The sequence below is a fragment of the Nomascus leucogenys genome, chromosome 3 (assembly GCF_006542625.1).
Source record: "Nomascus leucogenys isolate Asia chromosome 3, Asia_NLE_v1, whole genome shotgun sequence".
NCBI classification, from domain to species: domain Eukaryota; kingdom Metazoa; phylum Chordata; class Mammalia; order Primates; family Hylobatidae; genus Nomascus; species Nomascus leucogenys.
In genome coordinates this window covers 115,238,493-115,264,545 of record NC_044383.1, presented here as the reverse complement: position 1 = coordinate 115,264,545, position 26,053 = coordinate 115,238,493, and the positions used below count along the sequence as shown (strand labels likewise).

General features: G+C 35.3%; 1 protein-coding gene across 1 annotated transcript in view; it reads right to left on the bottom strand.

Annotated features, from left to right (window-relative positions):
* LAMA2 (laminin subunit alpha 2) overlaps positions 1-26,053 on the bottom strand; it is a 630,974-nt gene that overhangs the window by 440,697 nt on the left and 164,224 nt on the right. Inside the window, exon 3 of the mRNA XM_030809663.1 lies at positions 19,328-19,440. Within this exon, the coding sequence (XP_030665523.1) occupies positions 19,328-19,440 (113 nt within the window). The remainder of the gene's footprint in view (positions 1-19,327; positions 19,441-26,053) is intronic.

Genomic DNA, 26,053 nt, shown 5'->3' with positions numbered 1-26,053 from the left:
TAGTTCCTCCTTATCCTCAGGGGATACATCCTAAGACCCTCATTCAATGCGTGAAGCCCTTACACACAATGTATTTTTCTATACATACACATCTTTGATAAAGTTTAATTTATAAAATAGGCACCGTAAGAGATTTAGCAATAACTAATAAAAAATAGAATAGAACAATATAATAAAAGTTATGTGAATGTAGCCTCTCTCTCTCTCTCTTAAAATTGTTTTTGTATGTAATATTTTCAGACTTCAGTTTACCATGAGTAACTGAAACCTTAAAGATTGAAGCCCACATGCCCATGTTCATAGCATTAATAACAATAGCCAGAAGGTGGAATTAACCTGTGTTCATCGATGGATTAATGGATAAAAAATGTACCATATATGAACGTGTGTGTGAGTCTACTTATACATACACATTGGAATATTATTCAGCCTTAAAAATGAAGGAAATTCTGATACATGCTACAACATGAAAGAATCTTGAAGACATTATGTTGAATGAAATAAGCCAGTCACAAAAGGACAAATACTGTGTGGTTCCACTTATATGCCTAGAATGATCAAATTTATAGAGACAGAAGGTAGAATAGTGTTTGCCAGGGGCTGAGGGGAGAGAATGGGGAGTTATTATTTAATGGGTGCAGTATTTCAAGTTTTACAAGATGAAAAGCATTGTAGAGCTGAATGGTGATGATGGTTGCACAACAATGTACACTTAAAAGTGGCTAAGATAAAAAGCTGTTTGTTATGTCATTTTACCATGACTTTTTAAAAAATAGCCATAGCATATTATAAGAGGCTAACCATAAGCGATAATGTGGTCCAAAGTGTTAAACATTGCATGAGTTGAGAAAAAAAATAGATAATCTTTGACAAAGAGTCAGTAGGGTACACAGGGTTTCTTTTATTTTTTAATATTTTATTTTTTAGGGAGAATTTTAGGTTCAAAGCAAAATTGAAAGGAAGATACAGAGATTTTGGCCAGGTGCAGTGGCTCATACCTGTCATCCTAGCATTTTGGGAGGCTGAGGTGGGCAGATCACGTAAGGTCAGGAGTTTGAGACCAGCCTGGGCAACACGGTGAAATCTTGTCTCTACTAAAAACACAAAAATTAGCTGGGTATGGTGGCGCGCACCTGTAGTCCCAGGTACTCAGGAAGCTGAGGCAGGAGAATCACTTGAATGCTGGAGGCGGAGGCTGCAGTGAGCCGAGATTGTGCCACTGCACTCCAGTCTGAGCGACACAGCGAGACTTTGTCTCAAAAAAGAAAAAAAAATACAGAGATTTCCCATACACTCACTGCCCCCATAAACGTATAACCTCCCCTATTATCACTATCCCCCAATAGAGTAGTACATTTGTAATGACTGATGAAACGACATTGACACATCAAAATTACCCAAAGCCTATAGTTTACATTAGGCTTCACTCTTGGCCTTGCACATCCTGTGGGTTTGGACATGTACCCATCATTATAGTATCCCACAGAGTATTTTCGCTGCCTTAAAAATCCTTTTGCTCTGCCTAGTCATCCCTCCACTCCCCCAAATCCTGATTTAGTTTTAAAGAAAGTGAGAAACAGTGTCTTGATTGTCAGTCTGTGCAATGATGTGGATGAGAACAACAGCTTCCAGAAAAGGAATCTTTCTGACATATCAAAAGGTAATATAAGAAGTAGGAGCTATTTCAGTGAAGAATTTGGAAATCCTATGAGGTTCTCTTAAAAGAAAGATATATAAGGTGCTATACATTACATAGGGTTCTCTATATTACATATTCAAACAAAATAAAACAACTTTATATCTTCTCATCTGTGTTGCACTACATATACATATTTATCTATGTGCATGTATACAATGACAGCAGGGCAACTTGAAATCGAATGCAGCTGATGGAGATCTGTTAATTGTAACAGGATGTTATCTATTTACAAAAAAATCTGCAAGATCTCAGTTATGTGTACTATGATAAATTTTGCAATTAATTTATGAATTAGCTTATAAGTTAAATCTATTTTGTCACTAGGTTAATTTTCTTGAGTATATTCTAAAATCAGTGGGAAAACGTCTTTTTACTTGCCCACTCCATTTCTTAATTTTTGTATTTCATTTTATAAATATTCCCCTATTTCCAGAATCATTAAGTAAATAAATTATTCTTCACAATGATGGATGGAAAAGCTTATCATGTGAGATGAATTCATTGAGGAGGGTGGAGGTAAGGATAATGAAGACGCAAAAAGATGAAATTCAATTTAAATATTATTATGTGAATATCATATATTCCAGCCCACACTGTAAGCTTTTAGTATGGAAATAGTAAATACTATGAAGGTAGACAACTAAATTGACTATTTACTGTGCCTTTTGAAGATTATTCAGCTTTGCTTTCTAACCTGAACCTAACTTACTATATTTGTATAATCATAATGACCCAGTGCCGAGAGGCAACTCCTCATTAGTGTTTAAAACTGATCTCCTTAGTTGTACTGTATTACAAGGCTGATTTTTCTTTTTGTTGTGTTTATTGTTTCAGCTAATTTGACATTAATCTACCATGACCTTCCTAAAGAAAATTTGACTCAAAATCCACATTAAAATATTTGTGAAAACAAACAAAAATGATGTGTTTTGACAAGGGAATGTATTACTTTTAATATTTAGACACAATCTCTTTAGTAAGTAAAAGATGTTATTATCTGCTACCACTATCTTTTTTCCACACAATTTTATTGGCTATTTCCTTAATTGAAAAATTACATAGTCAACATTTGTGTGTTTACATAAGTAAAGTGAACACCAGTAGGTATTACTAGGGTGGTAGCTTCCAAATTAAATCTGTATTTGGAGCCATTCACCTCTTACTAAAGATTCTCTAATATATATATACTCATTACAATTTAGGTGTTTTTTCCCTCTATGTTTAGGTATTTCCAAGACCTGAGTGGTTTAATTTGTACCTCACAGCACCTGCATTGCCATAGCTGAAGAGTCCCTCTTTCTTGATGTATTTGATCTTACCACCTTTAAATTTGCAGTGCCTAGGATTCAATTATAGGCCCTCTTTTTATCTCTATACTTGCTTTCTAAATGATCATAAACAGGCCTTTACTGTTAAGTACAGTCTCTTTCCCAATGCATATCACTCAACTCCAGACTGATAAATCCAATTATCCCTTTAATATTTCCACTTGTATAATTTTTTTGTTTTGTTTTGAGACAGGGTCTTGCTCTGTCTCCCAGGCTGGAGTGCAGTGATGTGAATATGGCTCACTGCAGCCTTGACCTCCTGGACCCAAGTGATTCTCCTCCCTCAACCTCCTGAGTAGCTGGGACTACTATGCCTGGCTAATTTTTTGATTTTTTTTGTAGAGATGGGGGTCTCACTTTGTTGCCCGGGCTGGTTGCTAGTCTCAAATACCTGGGCTTAAGCAATCCTCCCACCTCAACCTCCCAAAGTGCTGGGCTTACAGGAGTGAGCCACCATGCCCGGCACCACTCGAGTGTTTCAAACATAACATGTTAAAACAGACCCTTAATTGCCACCCAGTATCTCCATTCTGCTCCTCCTTCAATCCATACTATTTCAGGAAAATTTCTTCAGGCCAAACTCCTAGGAGTGAACATTTCGGCCCCACTCTCCACATTTGTTCCACCATCAAGTCGGGTGATGCCGAACTCCACATAAATCTCAGCCTGCCATTTCTCTCTCCTACTACCACCCTAGTCCAAGTTACCATCTCTTTGATAAAAAAGTACTACGGTTTCCTGACTGCCACCTAGTTTTCACACTTATCTCACTATAATCATTCTCCATTTAGCAGAATGGTACTTCTAATGAGATAAAGGAAATCATGGTACACCTGCTTAAATACCACTGTAGGTTTCTCATTATACCCAGAATGCAATATAAACTCTTTATCATCACTGACTACTCCCTTCAGGAGCTAAGAAGAGCTGGAGACCTCCGTGACAGCATCTCATGCCACCTTTGCTCTTGATCACTAGGTTCCAGCCACACTGGCCTTCTTTCCTTTCCTCAGCACCCCACATTTATTCCTGCTGGTAATAAACTTTACCCAGATTTTTCTATGACTGGTATTTTCTGGTTTTTAATTCTCAGCTCAAATACTACTTCCTCAAAAATGTATACATAGAACGTACATGTAAATTACCTCTTTCATCACCGTCTATAATCTTATGCTGTTGTTTTTTTTTTTCATGAACTTGCACTATTCTAAATTGTTTACTTGAAAACCCTGGAATGCAAGGACTCCTGTCTCCCTCATGGGCAGACCTACAGGCTTAGAACACTGCTTAAAAAATAGTAGTTGCTCAATAAATATTTTTCAAATGCATTGTTGTTAAATTATTTTCTTTACGTATTATTCAGGGCAGATATGCCATAAGGGGCATGATGCTTCTTACTAACAATAGCACCTACTTTGTTTAGGCCTACTTTATATGCCAATTTCATGCATACCAGATTTTCCACATGATCCCAATTTTATATATTCTTTCTTCATAATCCATCAAAATATTCCAATAGTTACTGTTTTAATATTGAAGCAATAGTTCAGAATGTTCCTTAAATTCACAAAAAGCAATAACAATTTTATCAGATAATATGCTGATTTTTGTTTTTAAAACTGTAAATAAAATAAATACTTTTCCCTTTCCATTTTCTCTCAAAGACAGCAACCATAAAAGCTGGATAAAATACTAAAAACAGCTGTTTGAAGGCATCAGCAAGCAACCAAGGCAGCCAGACTTAAGTAAAGGGAAGCAAATTAAGGTAAGTTAGCCATTTTCCTCTCAGGCTACTTTTACTGATTTGCTGACAGTTGAATAGGAGGTCATAGAGAAAGCTACATCTTAGCGTGTTCAGCAATCTCACAGGATAAGAAGATAAACATTAGAATTCAGGGCTATGAAGTCAGCTAGGATGTGAGGGACTATAATTCATAGAGATATGAGACTTACATTCTTCACAGCTTTTGCCTTCAAGAGATTTGCCAATTTCTAAGTGGTGAAGGAGCGAGAAGATAAACATCATGCAAAAATGAACTCATGAGAAGTGAAAAACTAAGAAGATCCTTGGGAAGTCTCACAGAGTTGGGAAGACAAACTTTGGAGTTCAGAGTCAGCCAAGAAGGAAAGAGTGTGGTAAACAAGTCGGGGTTTCTAGAACTAAGGGTAAACTAGAAACAACCATCAGAATCTCTAACTAAGCTACAAAACATTTAAGTTGCTGACTGAATCAAAGCAAGTTGCCTCTATGCTAACAGAATGAAAATAAATCATCTTAAGAGAAAAATAACATCTTCCAGAATTTTTATGCATTTTCAGACACATACATTATTTAATCAAAAACTACCAAGCTTGTCATAAAACAGTAAAACATGAACGCATGAAAAGACAATAGAAACAGACTCCCAGTTGTTTCCAACGTTAGAGTTATCAGACATATAATTTAAAATAACTGTTTTTAATATGTTCCAGATGACTAAGTGGAGAGGTATTTGGAATCTAATTTTTTTAAGTATCAAATGGACATTCTAAAACTAAAAAATAAAAATACAAAAATTAAGAATCCAGTAAATGTATGTAATAGAAGATTGAATCTAGCAGAAAAAAAGGATTATTTACACCAAACAACAGGTCACCCAGAAAATGTACAGACTGAGAAACCTCAAAAGAAGAGAAGACAAATGAAAAGAAGCTATAGAATACATAATGAGCACGGCAAACAGTCTAGCAGGGATGTGACTGAGGTCTCAGGGAGAGTGAAGAGAAAGAATGGACGGGAACAACATTCGAGAAAATATCGGCTAAGAATTTTCCCAAATAGGTGAAAGACATTAATCCACAGAATCTAGAAGCTTTTGAATCCCAAGCAGTATTTATACAAATAAAATCCTTCCTAAGTACATTGTGGTAAACCCCTGAACACCGAAGGCAAAATTAAAAAAAAGAGCCTTCAGTGGAGTGAAAGGAAAAATGATCTTGTTTCTAAGAACCAGCAATAAGACTTTCCACTTACTTCGTGATAGAAATAATGAAAACCGAGTAATAATGATAGGATATATTTAGAGTGCTGGAAACAAAACAAAACAAAACAAAATTCCAACCAGGCAAGAAATTCTACTTTATACTCAGTGGAAAATAAGTCTCAAAAGTAAAGAAAAGTGAAAAAACAAACAAACAAAAGATGAGAGATTTATCACTAGCGGGCCTTCATTTAAAAAAGGCAGAAAAGAAACAGGATACTTTCTTGATGGAAGTATACTAACAGAAATAAATAAAGTATACTAACAAAAAATAAACAAAAAACTTAAAGGTGTTTAAAACTAGATGAATACTGCATGTTTATGATGGTAACAATTACTTTCTATGGAGTTTAATATATAATAGAATTAAACATATGAGAACTATAGAATTAAATCTGATGGGGAGGTGGGACTGAGGTAAAATATTACAAAGTTCTGATATATGAAGGATGCAGGTTACCACATTTATGGTAATTAGTATGAGTAATAAAAGACTTCATAGAAGACAAGCTAATGAAAGAAGAAATGGAATAATTAAATAGGGAAAAACCTTTAGTATTCCAAAAGTAAGAAAGTTATGAGGAAGAAAAATTAACAAAAGATAAACAGAAAACAGATGAGAATATCGTAATTTGAACCCATGTATCAGTATAGTAACACCAAATGTTAATGAATTAAGTATCCAATTTAAAGGAAAAGATTGTTAGTTAAATAAACAATTCAAATTTATGCTGCTCACAGAAGATACACCTTAAATATAAGTACACCCAACATATGAGAAAACCTATATCATGGAAACACAGAAAAAAAAAGGAAGCTAGTGAATCTACATACAAAAGTACGCTCTAAAGATAGAAGTACTGCTGGCAGTAGTATTAAAAAATGGTTAATACAAAATTTAATACAAAAGAGTTAATACAAAATTTAAATTATTAAATTTATTAATCCTAAATTTGTATGTCTCCAATTAAAAAGTCTCAATATATATAAATATAACTCACTGATATATTTGTAGTACTGCAACCAGCAACTATAGAATCGGCATTCTTTTGTTTGCTTTTTTTTTTTTTTTTTTTTTGAGACAGAGTCTTGCTCTGTCGCCCAGGCTGGAGTGCAGTGGCGCAATCTCTGCTCACTGCAAGCTCCGCCTCGCGGGTTCACGCCATTCTCCTGCCTCAGCCTCCGGAGTAGCTGGGACTACAGGCGCCCGCCACCGCGCCCAGCTAATTTTTTGTATTTTTAGTAGAGACGGGGTTTCACCGTGGTCTCGATCTCCTGACCTCGTGATCCACCCGCCTCGGCCTCCCAAAGTGCTGGGATTACAGGCGTGAGCCACCGCGCCCGGCCTGTTTGCTTTTTTTGAGACAGGGTCTGAAGTCCAGCTCTGTCACCCAGGCTGGAGTGCTGTGGCGTAATCTCGGCTCACCACAACCTCTACCTCCTGGGTTCAAGTGATTCTCCCACCTCAGATTCCAGAATAGCTGGGACTACAGGCACACACCCGGCTAATTTGTTTTTGTGTTTTTCGTTTTGTTTTTTTTTGGTAGAGATGAGGTTTTGCCACATTGCCCATGCTGGTCTTGAACTTCTGGGCTCAAGCCATCCGCCTGCCTTGGCCTCCCAAAGTGCTGGGATTACAGGAGTGAGCCAGGGCAACTGGTCCACATTATTTTCAAGTCACTGCCGTATGTTGGATGAAAACAGTCTCAAAAAGTTTAGTCTCAAAGAAGTGAAAATATACTGACCATAGTAGTGAGGAAAGGAATAACAACAAAAACAAAAAGATTAGAAAAACACTCAATAGTTCAGAAATTAAGCACTTCACTTCTATATAACTCAGAGGCCACAAAAAAATTTACTATGAAAATTAGAATATATTTTAAAATAAATGATAATGAAAAATACAATATATCAAACTTGTAGGATGCAACTAAAGCCCTATGTAGAGGCAAACTGTAGGCTTTAATAAATACATTAGGAAAGAAGAACTGAAATATTCATAACATAGTCATCCATTTCAAGAAGCTAAGAAAATGTAGTAAACTAAAATAAAAAAAATAACTAGAAGTAAAAATCAAGACATATAAGAGCAGGATTCAATACAATATAACAATTTCACGATAGAGAAAATCAATCAAGCCCAAGACTGGCTATTTGAAAAGACTAATGAAATTATGAAGACCTATTAAAGTTGTAAAGGAAAAACAAAGGTTACACAACAATATCTGGAATAAAAAAAGGGCATCACTACAGATCTTTGTAAATTAAAAGATGATAATGATATATCACTAACAATTCATGTCGATGTATTTGAAAAATTAGGGAAGTGGACCAATTTCTTGAAAAGCCCAACTCAACTAAACTGAAAATATAAGAAATGAAAACTCCAGTGAGTCCCACATTTATTATGGATATGGAATCTGTGACTAAAACCCATGCACAGAAAAAACTCCTAGATCAAATGGCTTCACTGGTGAATAGAAGTCAGAATACTGGTTACTATTAGGGGAGAAGGCAAGATAGTGATTGGAAAAGGCATGAGGGAAGTTTCTGGGTTGCTGGTTATCTTTGTCTGAGTAGTAGTTACTTGGGAAGGTTCCTTTAGCGAAAATTCTATCAGACTTATTTGTCACCTTTTCTGTGTACATGCTTCACTTAGATACACACAGATCCACTGAAAATGCATGTTTCATTAAAAGATCAACACTGCCAAACTAGACAAAACATCAAAACTTCACTACATGCTATTAATGAGACATATCTAAAATGGAAAGTTGCAGAAAGGTTGAAATTATTAAAAGAATTAAAAACTGTAAATAATAACAAAACAAGATTGATATAATTAAAATAATATCAATCAGAAAAGCTTTTAAGTAAAGAGCATACTAGTAATAAGTAAGGTTACTTCTTGGTTAAAAATTTAAGTAATCTGGAGGATATAACAACAACAGAAGAGTAAAGAAGCTGTTACAAAAGAGTTTCAATGCGCAAGTGACACTTTTTAAGCTTTCTCCATAGAAATATTAATGTCCATAAAGTACTAAAAATATATTGAGTAAAATAATGTTCTTAGGTGATATACAAAGGGAACCTGGTAGGTATCATTTAAATATCCAGTAATGTTTGAGCTTTTGTTTTGTTATTTTCCATTTTTTCCATTACAACTCTAGCCCATTTATTCTCCATTCACCATTATTTTCAATGTGGAAAACCAAAAGTAGTATTTTCTGAGTATCACCTTAAGTGCAGCAGTGTGCTATGCTCTTTGCCTATATCACATCACTTTATCCTTATAATATCCCTCATAATAAGGCAATGGGCCTATTGGCTCCATTTTACACATGACCAAATTGAAGAGCATAAAAGTGGGACAAGTTACCTAAGGTAAATGTACTAACGCATAAGTCATAGGTAAAGAAATGGAATCTGGGCACAATGACACCTCCTCCTTTCTCCTTAGTCTCACTCCAGCCTTTTTTGCCATATTTGTATTTTAGAGATTCGGGTAATATTGGAAACATATCTTATCTATGAATCAAAACATACATGCTTTCTCACAATTCAAATATGTAGTCAATTTCTAGAAAAAATCTTATATATAGGTACTTATAAATACATATAGCTAACAGTACATATAATTAATATAATTATATATTATACAATATTATTTATATTTTATTATAGTGTATGTAATTATATATTATACAATATATATATTTGTATATTATATTTTATTATATAATATAAACATACTTATTTACAATTATATTAGTTCTATGTACTAACACATTATTATTGTACAATTATATATATAATAAAAAATAAGAAATGAAACTTTCCTCATACCCTCTCCCAGTCATTATCTTCCCTCTCCTTGTAACAATAACCGGCATTCTGACTTCTATTCACCAGTGAAGCCATTTGACTCAAGAATTTTCTCTGTGCATGGGGTTTTTAGTCGCAGTTTCAAGATCTATAATAAATATGGTCTCTTCCTTATTTTGTAATTCCTTATTTAAAAATAAATAATATAATTGTTTTTAATTCCTTATTTCTAAATAATAATATAATTGCATATTAGTTATATATAATATATATAACAAATACGATATACGTAAGCATAATATGTAAGTAAAAATTTAAACTCCAACAATAAAATTGGAAAATACACAGTATTCCACCAAAAGGATGAAATGTGGATGTTTTGTGTGTGGAAGTCATCAGGCAGCTGTGAAAACTGCCCACATTCAATCTATTTTAGAAAGTCTTGTTCAGACTTTCCATAACAGAATTCATGTGGTTTCAACATTTTAACAGCTCTTTCCTCACAGATTTTTTAACAGATCTCCTCTCTATGTATTATTGTTCCTGTTTTTAAATAAACAATCATCTAATTTATTCCATGACTTCAAGAAGCATTTTCTAGGGCAGTCATCTTGACTCTATTTGAAACAGGATCTGGGTTTCCAAAATGTTTACATTTTCATGATATTGCTAGAATTTGGTTTATCAACATTTTAGATCAAAATACACATCCTATATTTACACTCTTGTTTAAACAGCATCACTGTATGGCCTTTTTTCCCTTTCTTTTATACTAACTTTTGTTCTATGAGGAAAAAATAAAATGTCAAGCAAAAAACAAAAAATGACAGCCCCAGACTTCTGTTACAAAAGAAGAGTTAAAATAATTAACATCTCTTTTCTCAAATAAAGCTGTAAGTGTGGTAAAGTCATATAGTGACAGATATGACTGAAATTTAGAATATGCTTAAAAGCAGAGTAAGAACATGCGTAGGAACTGGAAGAAAATTTACTTCATGTTTTCTATAGACTGAATGTTTCTGTTCCCCTAAAATTCATATGTTGAAATCCTAACCCCTAATGTGATGGTATTAGGTGATGGGGATTGGGGAGGTAATTAGGTCATGAGGACAGAGCCCCCAAAAATGGAATTAGTACCCTTATAAATGAAATCCCAGAAAGCTTATTTGCCCCTCCTGCCATGTGAGGCTATAGCAAGAAGAAGGACATCTATGAACCAGGAAGCAGACCCTCACCAGACATCGAATCTGCCAGTGCTTTGATCTTGGACATCAAGCCTCCAGAACTTTGAGAAATAAATTGCTGCAGTTTATAAGCCACCTCATCTGGTACTTTGTTATAATAGCACAAACAGACTAAAACAATGCCATTCAACCTTAAAGGAAATTTCATAAATTAGAAAAAGTGCAGTGTGTTTTATCATAAGAAGCACAGTGAAATCACTTAATCCTTTAATTCTCAGATTCAATAAGATTCTTAAATTATGGATTGGTGGTTTGTACTAGTTATTCATTCAATCATTTATTAACTTAATACGAATGCATTGAATGCTTCCTATATGTTGGGCACTATTCTAAGTGCTTAGAAAGCAATGATTACAACAACAAATAGCTCCACACACATAAAAATTGCATTTAGAAAGATAAATATTCAACTAAACAGTAAAATGTACATAGTAAGTTAGATGGTGATATATTTTATGGAGAAAAATAAAGCAGGAAAGTGGTTTAGGAAGTGGACAGGCTGGGGGCTGCAATTTTAAATAGAGTGTCAAGGAGGTCCTTGGTGAGAAGGTAACACTTGAATAAAAACCAAAAGGAGGTGAGGAAACAGGCTACATTGAAATTGCAGAAAATAATTCTAGACATAAGAAATATCAAGTGCAAAGGCCCTGAGGCAGGTGTGAGTGTTCAAGACATAGTGGGACGACCAGCTGGGCAACTGAGGAAGAGAGATCAGATGAGGCCAGAGATGAAAAGAGGTGAGGAAAAGGTCCTTAAGGCCTTGTAGGTCATTGTGCTTTTCCCACTGAATGTGATGGAAAACCAGTAGAGACTTTTAGCGGAAAGCATTGTGTGATCTGTACTAATAAGATTTCCACTTTTAGTGGAAAGTGTTATGTGATCTGTACTAATGAGATTGCTGTGACTGCTATGTTGAAAGCAGACCAAAGGGTAGACAAATGGAAACCAATTAGGATTAACATTTTCTTCTATATAGACACCAAAGCTGGCTGTCACCTTTATTAATGATTTTAAAAGTCAGCACAAACTCATTTAAAGGGAAAATATATTTTCTAATTAACCACAGATTCTACTTGTGATACTGAACAAATGATCTTAAAAATATATATACAACTAAAGCAGGTAAAGAACTGTGATTTTAATTATATTCTGTTGTACTTAAGGTATATCCAGGTAAGGTATAATCTACATTTTCAACATGTATATTATAATCTCTTCTGTGTTAGTTTTGTATTCACCAATTTAGCAGTGACCCAAATAGTACCGACAAAACAAATTCAGTGATTTGAAGAGCAGCCATGTTGATTGTTTCCCTGGTTATCCAGATGTGTTTCAGTTTAATGTAATCTCATTTGTCTATTTTTTATTGTGTTTCCTGTGCTTTGGGGTTTATATCTTTAAAAAATCATTGCCCAGACCAATGTTATGAAACTTTTCCCCTGTGTTTTCTTTCAGTAGTTTTACAGTTTCAGTCTTTAATTCATTTAGAATTTGAATGGATTTTTTATATGGTGTGAGACAAGGGTCTATATTCATTCTTCTGCATGTGGACATCTACTGCTCCCAACACCCTTCATTGGAGAGACAGTTCAATCCCATTGTGTGTTCTTGGCATCTTTGTCAAAAATAAACTGACCATAAATGCTTAGATTTATTTCTGGGCTCTTATTCTGTTCTGTTGGTCTATGTATCTGTTTTTAAGTTAGCAGCATAATGTTTTGATTACTACAGCTTTGTAGTATATTTTAAAGTCAGATAGTGTGATGCTTCCAGCTTTGTTCTTTTTGCTCAAGATTGCTTTGGCTATTCGGCACCTTTTGTGGTTCCATAAAATATTTAGGATTTATTTTTATTTCTGTGAAAAATGTCATTGGAATTTTGATAAGAATTGCAATGAATCTATGGATCACATTGAGTAGTATGGACATTTTAATAATATTAGTTATTCCAACCTATGAACACAAGATGTTTTCCCATTTATTTGTGTCTTCAATTTCTTTCATCACTGTTTTACGGTTTTCAGTGTACCAGTCTTTCATCTCTGTATTAGTCTGTTTTTACACTGCTGATAAAGACATACCTGAGACTGGGTAATTTACAAAAGAAAGCGGTTTAATTGGACTTATAGTTCCATGTGGTTGGGGAAGCCTCACAATCATGGTGGAAGGCAAGGAGGAGTCCTGTCTTACACGGATGGCAGCTGGCAAAGAGAGAATGAGGAAAATGCAAAAGCGGAAATCCCTGATAAAACTACCAGATCTCGTGAGACTTTTCACTATCACGAGAACAGCATGGGGGAAAACACTCCCGTGATTCAGTCGTCTCCCACCAGGTCCCTCCCACAACACATGGGAATTATTGGAGTACAATTCAAGATGAAATTTGGGTGGGGACACAGAGCCAAATCATAGCAATCCTCTTGCTTAAATTTATTACCAAGTTTTTTATTTTTCTTTTAGCTATGGTGAATGGGATTATTTTACTGATTTTTTTTAAGATAGTTTCTTGTTAGTGTATGGAAATGTTGCTAATTTTTGTATGTTGATTTTGTATCCTGCTAATTTACAGAATTTGTTTATTAGTTCTAACAGTTATTTTGGTGAAGTCAGAATTTTCTATATATAAGATTATGTCATCTGCAAAAAGAGACACATTACCTTTTTCTTTTTCAATTTTGATGCCAATTTCATTTCTTTTCTTGCCTGATTTTTCTGGCTAGGTCTTCCAGTATTATGCCAAATAGAAGTGGTGTAAGTGGATATCCTTGTCTTATTCCTGATCTTAGAGAAAAATCTTTCAGCTTTTCACCATTGAGTATGATGTTAGCTGAGGATTTGTCATATACAGTCTTTATTATGTTGACGTACATTCCTTCTACAGCTAATTTGTTGACAACTTTTATCATTAAAGAATGTTGAATTTTGTTAAATGCTTTTTCTGCATCTATTGAGATGATCATATGATTTTTGTCCTTCATTCTACTAATGTAAGATATCACATTTATAGATTTGCAAAGGTTAAACCATGGCACCCCTGGGAGTCATCCCACTTGATCACAGTGAATGATCCTTTTAATGTGCTGTTGAATTTGGTTTGTTAATATTTTGTTGAGGAGTTTTGCATCTATGTTCATCAAAAATATTGATCTGTAATGTTCTTGTAGTGTCTTTGGCTTTGGTATCAGGCTAATGGCTGGCCTCATAAAATAAGTGTGGAAGTATTCCCTCATCTTCACTTATTTGGAGGATTTTGAGAAGGATTGGTATTAGTTCCTTAAATGTTTGGTAGAATTCAGCAGTAAAACCATCAGGTTCTGGGCTTTTCTTGGACAGGGTCTTTCTTATTTCTGATTCAATCTCCTTACTCTTCATTGATCTGCTCATGTTATCTATTTCTTCATGATTCAGTGTTGGTAGGTTATGTGTCTAGGAATTTGTCCATTTTTTCTAGGTTATCCAGTTTGTTGGCATATAATTGTTGAGAGTAGTCACTTATGATCCTTTGCATTTCTGAAGTATCAGTAGTAATGTCTCCTCTTTCAATTCTGATCTTTTTTTCTTAGAAAGTTTAGCTAAAGTTTTGTCAATTTAGCTTATCTTTTCCAAAACCCAAGTGACAGTTTTGCTAATCTCTTCCATTGTTTCCCTAGTCTCTATTTCATTTATTTCTACCCAGACCTTTATTATTTCCCTCTTTCTGCTACTTCTAGGCCTAGTTTGTTCTTTCTTTTTTCTTTTCTTCATTTTTTTTTGGTTTCTTGAAGTGTAACCTTAGGTTGTTAATTTTAGATCTTTCTTCTTTTTGATGTAGGTATTTATTACTGTAGCCTTTCTTCTTAGAATTGCTTTTGCTTCCTCTTATCAGTGTTAGTGTGTCCATTCTCATTTGTGTCAAGTTATTTTTAAATTTCTCTTTTAATTTTTTCTTTATCCATTGGTTGGTTGGGGAGTATGTTGTTTAATTTCCATGTATTTGTGAATTTTCCAAAATTCCCTCCTTGTACAACACATCCTTTAATCAGTAATCAGGAATCAGTAAGAAGAGCATGAGGAAAGAATTGATATGAAAGAAGAATGTCCTTCCTTCAAGACTGAAAATTGGATCACCTTTAATATGTTTAAATGACTGTTAAAACTTGAATATATGAAGTATTTCCATATATTTTATGTTTTATTATTGCAGAAATGTTTAACCATTACATCAATGATTCTAGGCTTTAGAAAAAAATCATTTTATACTATTCACATGGATTCTAAAAGTATAGTAATATTTGCATAGAAATACTAGTTTATCCTCCTCCTAAAACATAACTTCCAGTTAAAACTGTTAACTTGTCCAACCAAATTTTTCTCTGCAAGGTCAGTGAATAAAATATTTAGGTTAAGAATATGTGGAGTGTGATCTCTGTAGCTGTAAGATAATCTTGTTTGGTAAATGCATTCTTAGTTTTGAGGGATAGACCAGGAAGAGAAGGGAATTGCTTATTGAGGAGAAGAAAACTCCTAGTTAAGACATGAGCTTAACCAATTAATGGCATTCCTGGATTAGCCAGGAGTGACTATGACCTCAATATATGTTTGAAAAGTCTACTGAAAAGCTTCCCCTCTGTTTTACCCCACCTGCCAATCAGCTTTCTTCTGAAACAAATCAAAGGGCACGATGGAGATAATGGCCAGATTTTAAAAGAAATAAATAAAATCAGACATAATGACATATTCTGGTGAAATCTGGTAGGAAAAAGACTAAAATAGAATGTTTTAGACATCTTATTAATGTTTGAGTCCCTATTACTATCTCCTTTAAGTTGTTGTATATTTTTGTTCACGATTATATTGAGTTTTTCTACACACATCACTGGAACAGTTAAGCTTTTCTTTAAGTTCATGCTGACTCTAGGTCCTTTTAATAGCTGTAATTGTAAGATGGAATTTAGTTGCTATATTGCCATTATCATTATTTTAATTTTCTTGCCAAGATATTGTAATATTTAGTCTGCTAATCCAGAAGTTGAGGCACAGCATGATTAAATCACTTGCTCAAAATATGCTATGAGTAAATATAATGAGAAAAGTTAATAACCTCTTAGTAATACGTATCTAAGAACAATCTACTTATAAAATAAGTAGCTACTTTCTTCCAAACAAATTATTTTTTCTAGTACTTATCTTGAATGTTAAAATGTAAAAAAAAAATCTCACTGTAATCTATAGTGATTTAATCAAATAAATGCAATAGTTTCTGTTATGTTTAAGATACTAATTTATAAAAATGTGTCACAGAGGAGTCAAGCATTTATCAACAACAATACTGGCACTTGTTGAGATTTATACAAAAGAAGAACTAATAACTGATCAAGCCTCTTGCTGAATCAATGACAAACAAACATTTAGTGATATTTACCTATTCATTATAACTTTACTGCCCTTTACTCCCAGCTGGATAATCACTCATCTTATTTCGAATAACCTATTCATCCTTCATGCTGTAGGTAGAAAAGACAGAAGCTTTGCCATTTTAGAGGCACACTAGAGTATACTAGAAAATGAGAGTTCTAGTCCCCTGCTTTATAACAAAACAGGTGGTTGGCTATATTATCCCATAGAAGCCAGGAAAAGATAATGCAATATTTCTTGAACCTGAACTATATTTGGAGCCCCTGAAAATATATAATAAAAATTGTCCTGAGCTTCCTACGATTATGTCTTCAGATCCCCATTAGAAAAGACTAGTGTACTTTGGGTCTGGATTCAGACTATTCATGTTGTCCCAGCCCTGCCCATAATAAGCTTTAGAAAGAAGGCCAACTCACTGAAGTTTTCTAAAGCACAGTGTTCTTCAACTATGCAATAGGAATATTAATATTAGCTGGCTTATTCAGGATTATTGTGAGGAGTTACATAATAAGAATGTCCACATTTTCTCTGTTGCCAATGCAGTACAATATACCATCCATAGCTGAATAAGTATTATAAACATGGCTCACAGCTTGTTATTCCAAAGCCTGAGGCCAAATGAGAAGTCTGAAGCTCTTTCTTGTCTGAGAAGCTGCATCACAAAACTTGATTACAAAACGTGTTTAACTTTTCACATCATTAAATAAATGACTAAATTAAAATCTCCGGTCAAGTAGAAATAAGGATTTATTACATCTTATAGATTACTTGAATTCCTCTTCTTTTACACACACAGTAGGTTGATTTTCAGGAAATAGAAAGCTGGAATAAATAAGGATATGGATGGACACCATCCTGGAATATGGGACAATTTGAACACATATCCTCTGTACCAATTCCACTTGGTGAATTTCAGACTTTGGAGTCAAGTACACCTAGGTTATATACAGAATTCTGGCACTTTGTTATGATGAATGAAGCATAAAATATGTCTTGGCATATTCACTCATCTTACCTCCATTAAACTAAATGGGAGGAAGAGAAAACAGAAAGACAAATCCACATAATTCTTAAGATACTGTGTGGGAATGGATGAGTGAGTATGCAAAGCAAATTTAGGAAAATATCAATGACATCACTGAAAAATAGGCTTTCAGGTAAACTCTTTGACTTGCTGAATTGATAGAAATAGGCAAGTTAGAAACGATTTAGTAAAAACTTGTGGTTACACTATCTAGTTGTAAATTAGGAGGAGAAAAATGCTGCCATGTTTGATAACAGGTAAATAATATTACTGTTGAGCTCAAAGAGTAGTATAAGTGATTTGTGCAAATTATATTAATAATCGACTCCATTGTTCTATGTGCAATCTAAAAGAATAAATGGAGAGTAAACCAGAACAATAAAGCATCCCTATTTATTGATTGCCTGTCCCTGGAGATGACCTGAGTCAATGCACAGCAGACTCACTCTTGATTGGGAGACTAGACTTTCAATGATCACATGAAGGGGGAGAGCTCTTGTGACCAATAAAGTACCAAGTTATATTTATCAGGAGTGGTATGCAGTCCATTTTAAGGCTAAGATCCCTAAGGGATTCATGCACAGGATTAATTTTCCCAAAGCATGATTGATCAGTGTGGTAGCTTGCCCTGCCATTCTCTGATAGTGCTCTGAGACTTCCTGAGAAATATTATTAACTCAGGACTGACATTCAGCTGCTGTATACTAGTGAGGGTAGAAATAAGTCCATGCCAGTTGGTGATATAAGCTGCAGCACTGAGCCCCTGCTGCCACCAGTTCCTCATACCCCGAGGAGGCCCATATGGGTGGAAGGCAGGTCTACTGTGTAACCTGCCAGCTTGTTTGCTCCAGCCAGCTTTTTGTGGCTCTTGAATATATGCAGCCCTCACCAAAATGAACCTAGACACTGGAGGAGGGAGATTGTATTCATGCTGGTGGCAAATGGCATCCATTAAGAAAATGTCTTGTGCTGATCTAGCCCACTGGCTGGGGCTTCCCCACACAGTGACAACTTATAAAAACCATGACCTTTACAGTGTATGGTGTCTGTCATTAACTATCCTGACCATCACCCCTGAACATTATTTAGGCATACAAATAGGATGGAATGTGGCATTTGTCCACTTTCCATCCTAATTGCAAGTCTAAATAATTTGAGGTGCTGGCAATTCCTGATTAATAACTTCAGCCTGACCTGAATATTGTGAAGAGAAGGAAGAAAGAGATTAAGCATAGAAGGCACCCAGGCCTATGCAAGACAAACTTGAACAACTTCTGGCATCAATTTTGTGTAACTACAAAGCTTGTTTACTTCATTTAGTCACCCAAGTTTAATTTGAAAGCAACTGTCACAGCTTTCTCAACTCTCAGTAATGAGAGGCAATTTGCTCAAGAGCCTTGTTATCCAAGAACCTTTAAGTGCACACACCATCAGCACAGTGGGAGCGCTGTATTATTTTAAAAGTTAAAAATGATACTATTATATTTTTGTTATGTAAAATTTTATGGATCCATATTTTCATCATTAAGTCCAGCTGGCTAAAACAGAGTTAGCACCTAATTCATTTCTAAGCTCTTCACATGCTTCCATTTGAGTTGTGCTTTAGAATTAAATGCCAAATACTTTTAAATAACAATATGCCATATGAATAGGACCCTTTGTTCATCTTATCAAGAAAACAATACAGAATGATAAGAAAGAGTATCCTTTCACTCACAAACCACTAACTAAACAAATAGCAAATGTAAAATGCAATTTCAAAAGTGGAAATGACAAAAAAAAGAGGAACTATACCTGCTGTAAATCCAGTGTAATTGTCACATAATGGTATTCGATTCCATTCTTAATACTGGGACTCTGCCACCAAGTGTTCTTTCCATCAATAGCATTTGTAATCGGGTGTCTCTCTATTGAGTTAGCAGCATCATGTGAAAGGAGGAAGAAAAGATCATATAACTAATTCATAGCTTTTTCTTTAAAGTTAAAAAAATAAAACTGTTAAAACAATCATCATGTGATATCAAACATTAAAATAATACAAAAGGAGAGTAGTCCAGATTCTCAACAGAATATCTTCAATGACAGCTGTCTCATAGCACCATACAAGGTAGCAGGAAATGTTTAAATGCTTAGGCTGCAGGGGAATGAGCTGGTCAGCACTCTGGCCATCAACCAAAATGGGCGACTTTAAAGGTGACTCAGAAATTAAGTGTAAAGATATAACATTAAAATCTAATTGACTTGTCAATCACTCAAAAAAGCAACAACTAACTGAGACAGCTCTAGTATGCCATCAACCTTGTTAACAGAAACATAAAATCCTGACTTGTGGTTGAAAGATACTTGAACACGCGCCCTTCTGACACATTCATTATTATTAAGACATACGAGTCCAATATGTATCTGGTTTTAATATAAAATGCTGTTAAATTCATTCTATGAGATATTGAGGCTCAGAAATCAATACCTGAAAATATAGCATCCTGGTATGCTGATTATTTTAAATTAAAGGCTGTTGGAGACCAGCAAATGCTGAAATAAGTTTTACTCTGATACTCCCGTATCTACTTACAGTCTGATCCCACCGGGAAGAAGTTTCCTCTGGCCCTCTTGCTAAGTTTTCATTAATTTAACTCATTTCACATGAAGAGAGACTGAAGCCTGTCAGCACACCTGAACAGACTTTTGTTACAAACCACTATCTGCTCTGTGGGCCCAGCAGACTTCGTCCCAGGCCATTGTATGTTCTTCCCCTAAAAATCATTCACTATTTTCCAAATTGCCATATTTTCCCCATCTCCCCTCCCCTGTGAAGAAGGGTATATCTACATCTATGCCTCTTGGGTTATTGGGTAATAATCCTCCTGTGATTCTTCCATGCTATGCATGTTAAAATACATTTTGTATGCCTTTCACCTACCAAGCTAAATTTTTTCAGTTGATTTTTCAGCAAACCCCAGAGGGCAAAAGGGAAGTTTTCCCTTGGCCATTACAGAAGCTTTTTGCAGCCAGTCTTTAACTTGCCAATTTTCTATCACTATTTAATAATATGAGCGATAACTCAAACCTCTCATCCAGCATTTGTCTGTTGCCATCATCACTAACTCTAGTGGAGGAATCTTTACAATAATGGCAAGGAAGGAGGTGATGGCACATGAAACTCCTTCCTACTAAAAAACCACAGATCTTCCCTTACTTTCACTCCAGACATATGAGAACAGGACCAATTGTGAAAATCAAAAGGGAGATTAGAGATGGAAAATAGGAGGCATGGCAGCCCCACAGACCTGTGACCTTTGTTGCAGCTCCCTTCCTTCTTACAATCCTCAAAGCTCACAGTTTCTCATCTCTCCCATTTCAGCTCCACGTGTCTCACAACAGCAGCCACTCCTCCTGGGCTGCCAAGCCCTCATTGCGTTTTGGTTCCCAGTCATTGGTTCTTGTCTAAAATCTTTGCTTCTCATTTTCTAAGTAATATAAGGTCTTTTTCTTTCTCCCTCTCTAAATAGGCCTTGCTCACGCAAGGGTGAGGATGGCAGGAGTGGAGGTTGTTGATGATCCTGTTTCTATTCCCAAGGCTGCAGTAAGGGCACTTAAATTCCTCACATCTCACTGGAAAGTCAGCACGTTTGCCCATAGAAATGTAAACAAAGTGGAGGTGAACTTCCCTGTACTCCTGTGTTTATTATAGATTAAAGACGCTTTGGGGTGTCAGTCTTGAGAATTTCATAAAACTAATTATCTGGAAAGATGTTTCAAATGAGTGGCTTATGAATGACCTTTTAGCTTAGAACACAATCCTTTTTAAATTTGAAGGAATATCTCACACAATGAACAAATCACATCGCTATGAGGAACAAACATGGACTCTCAATTTTCCTACCTAATATTGCAATCTAGCCATGTATTCTAATAATAATGGTGATGAAAGAGAGGGGGACCATGAGGTGCTGGCACACGGGTAGCTAGATATTCCTCCCAGCTCCACCACTTAGTACGTAACTGACCACAGACAAATCACTTCAGCACTATGTGCCATCTCTGATCTAGGAATAACAAAATCCCGCTCACAGCAGTGGTTTCCAGATTCATAATTTTCAGAAAAAAAATGTGAAATTAAAAATAAGTGTGTGACAGATTTGTGAAATTGATATAGGAGTTCTAGCTCTTAGTTTTTCCAAGTAATAATAACCTCCAATATATTTCTATCATTTAATAAAGCATCATTATTATTTCATGAAACAAAGAGCATTTAAAAACCATCAGTAGTTTTTAAAAACCATAATATCAAAATGGAGGACAAGTATTTAAATTGTACCCTTTGTATTTATATGAAAAATGTGGAAAGTTGTTCTCATTTTCTTACTTTGCCATGGACCAATAAGAACATCTTGGATGTGAACCCTTTATTCACAGGGTTACTGATGAACAGTATAACTGTGAGCATTCTAACCATTATTATGCATATACATAAAATAAATGATACATCTATTCGAAATGTACACTGTTCTGAATCTTAATTAGAGACAAGTTGCACTTGGTAAAACATTTGAAAAAACAATAAAAATAAAGCAAAACTAAGTCCTCAATGCAATAGGAATCTTATGGAAAATAAAATCATCTTTAAAAGAAAAATTTTATTAAAAGCTGAATATTGGCCAGGTGCAGTGGCTCACGCCTGTAATCCCAGCACTTTGGGAGGCTGAGGTGGGCAGGTCACCTGAGGTCAGGAGTTCAAGACCAGCCTGGCCAACACAGTGAAACCCCATCTCTACGAAAAAAAAAAAAAAAATAGCACGGGTGTGGTGGCAGGCGCCTGTATTCCCAGCTACTTGGGAGGCTGAGGCAGGAGAATCACTTGAACCCAGGAGGTAGAGGTTGCAGTGAGCCGAGATCATGCCATTGCACTCCAGCCTAGGTGACAAAGTAAGACTCCATTTCAAAAATAAGAAAGCTGAATATTCACTAAATTTGGCATTTTCAGATTTGTGAAGATTTTTATTATATATTAACTTATAATTAACATATAATAAACTGTCATAACATTTAGTGAAAGCAAAAAGGCTATGTTTTGAGCTATTTATGGTATGATAGTCCTATTCCAGATATGGATATTCATATTGCAAATCTTAATATGACTGTACAAGACAGGGCAAAAATATTCCATTGTTATTGGTAAATTTTTTAATTCAACTTAACAGCTGGCTGGTCTTTATTTTCCACCAAATCATCATGTTAGCCGTCCACAGAGATGAGGCTTCCTGTCTCATTAATGAAAAGTAAAATTTCTGAATATATTTAAATGTTAGCGTTAGTTAAATTGTTCTTTCGAAGCTAGGGAAGATGTCAGGTCTTTATGATGACAGCAAATACCAGAAGCATAACTAAATACCAAATAAATGACCCTGGTGACATAAGGGGGTGCTGAAATTGGCATATGGGGAATCAAAACCATAAATGAAATATTGTTGGCACTTCTTCTGAAGAAAAATAAATATCACAGAAAACATTTCCCAAACATCCTCCTGAATCTTTTTTACAGATTGTGTGTTTAATACGTGATAGAAAAACACACACATACAACCCCATTTCTAAATCAAATTCATGGCTCTTAGGTAATTGTGAGAGAAGTTGCCTAATTGGAAATTTTGATATCTGCCACCTCAGGTCAAATTGATAAGAGAATTAGTCACGAAAAGGAGGACTGGGAGATGAATCAACAATTAACCATAATCCCTATTATGAAAGTTTAATCATAATTAATTTGCAAACACTGATGAATTGTTGGCAAAGTTCCCTTATTTAAAAGGCGATAGAAACGTATAACATCCTCAACAGGGATAAATATGCAAGTCAATCCAAGGGCTAACTGCATCTGAAAACTGGATAGGGAATCGCTGATGAGGTAAACCTTTCAAACTGCTAGTTTTTAATTGGGAAGCAAAGTCTATTAACAGTCAGAAAGTTCAAGGTTCGTTTTCTTTGCAGGGTAATTAACTGTGGACCTTCCATATTTAATCTCAGAGTTCACTGAATTTGTGGAATTTTATCATCTGTTGCTCCAACTTTTACTAAAATATATTCATGCAGTTGACTGCTAGATTTTTATTCTTGTGGGGTTTTATTCTTTCTAAATTTCTAGTACCAAAGCATAATCTGGAAATGTGGAATGAATCTGATCATTTAAAAATAATCATGCAGGCCAGGCGCGGTGGCTCACGCCTGTAATCCCAGCACTTTGGGAGGCCAAGGCAGGCAGATCACGTGAGGTCAGGAGTTCAAGACCAGCCTGGCCAACATGGTGAAACCCCATCTCCTCGAAAAATACATAAAAATTAGCCAGATGCAGTGGTGCATGCCTGTAGTCCCAGCTACTCAGGAGGCTGAGGCTTGAGAATTACTTGAACCTGGGAGACGGAGGTTGCAGTGAGCTGAGATCGCGCCACTGCACTCCAGCCTGGGTGACAGAGTGAGACTCCATCTCAAATAATAATAATAATAATTAATAATAATAATGTAAAGTAAATCCAGACTGTGACGGGTTTAAAAAACACTACAGGTAAATAAAAATGGGAAAATACAAATCATAACTTATATACATCTTGCTTTACTGAAATAATTTATTCCTTTTTTGTTTCAGTGTGAAAACATGGATAGTATTGGCTGAGTATATGTATCTTCCAGGAGATAAAAGACACTCTGAATGCAGAACTTTCAAGAGGGCGAAAAACAGAATAGCTCTTGGACTCAATTTGACAAATGCATCTCATCCATTTTTCCAACCAAGAATAAAAATAATTGAGTGGAGAACTCAATTATTTTCTACCCCAATCTTTGTATCATTTTTTGATACATTTTTTGATTGGACACATTTTCTTATTTCTAGCCTTTCTGGTGTAAATATTATATACACATATGTACATATTATATATGCATAATATTTATACTTATATATGTACATTAATACTATTTATATAAATTTATTTAATATAATTATATAAGTATATAACATATCATTTATTTCATGTTTAATGTAAATAATAAATACATAAGTATATTTATATACCTGCATACATATACACACATTTACGGTTTTACAAATTTTATCTCTCTAATTCTCCCTGTCTGCACAGCCCATCCTAAACACACATCTACACACTCGCACCTCCTCCCCACAACTCTGTTCATGCCCCTGGGCTTTTTCACATTCTCCATGAAATTTTCAAGGCCACCAGTCCCTGAACCAATGGTGGTTTCCCTCCATCAGGCTTTATCATCTTGCCTAATGAACCTGAAACTAATAATCCATCAATTCATTTACTTGCTGGCCTTTTCTTCAATTTTCTTGCCATCTTCTCTTTCCATTCTACTTTCCCTGTAATGCTCCAAGAGTATTAGTCCACATATTTGATTCTTTATTTTACTGCATATGGAATTGCCACTTTATTCTGATTATGGCTCAGTGATCCCCTCCTATTCCCCTGAGAGGCTCATAATCTAAATGTTTGCTTCTTTCCTCAGCAGGTAACCTAGATTTACATCTTAATGAAGAAACCAAGATCATCAAATAAGAAATTTCTCCCAACACTTTCTGCTGACTGCTGCTATTCACTCTTCCTTCTTTCTGATTTGGTGAGTTAAAAGTATGTATCTTCTAATATAAGGTTTTTGCCTATGCTTAATGACCCATATGTTTTTACTTCTAGAGAGACATCACACCCACCACTACTTGGTCTTCAACTTCCCTGCCCTTCCCCCTAAGCATCTAAACCAACTCAAATGTCTCTTATCTTTGAAAACCTTTGCAACTCCATCACCTCCTCTGTCCTTCATTCTCTTTCACATCAAGGATACTTGAGAGAATATTTCTATAGTCCCCTCTTCTTCTTCATCATTCATTTATTACCTCTTCAGTGTGCCTCTTGCCACCATAAATCTGCTGAGTACTTTAGAAAGGTGATCAATGGATGGCCTTGTTGTCAAAAGCAAGGGAAACCTATTTTATGCTTTTCTTACTCAATTATTTTGGAAGCATTTAAAACTGTTACTTTTTCTTCCTAAAAATTCTTTCCTTCATCACATACCTAATGCCTTATTTTCCTGATTTTTTTTTCCTTGAAATCTGTTTCCCTTTATTGCCTTCCTTTGTCTCCATTTACCTGAACTCCCTTGGCTTTTACATAACAGCAAAGGGCTCTGACATATGTCCTTTCCTCTTACATTCTATACAAGAGCTAGCAAACACATGGGTATGCAACTATACTCCCCACTCCTACACACATACCATAACAATTTACATCCGAGAAATTGACCAGAGTCGGCCGGGCGCAGTGGCTCATGCCTGTAATCCCAGCACTTTCGGAGGCCAAGGCAGTTAGATCAACTGAGGTCCGGAGTTCAGGACCAGCCTAACCAACATGGAGAAACCTCGTCTCTACTAAAAATACAAAATTAGCCAGGCATAGTGGCGCATGCCTGTAGTTCCAGCCTCTCAGGAGGCTGAGGCAGGAGAATCTCTTG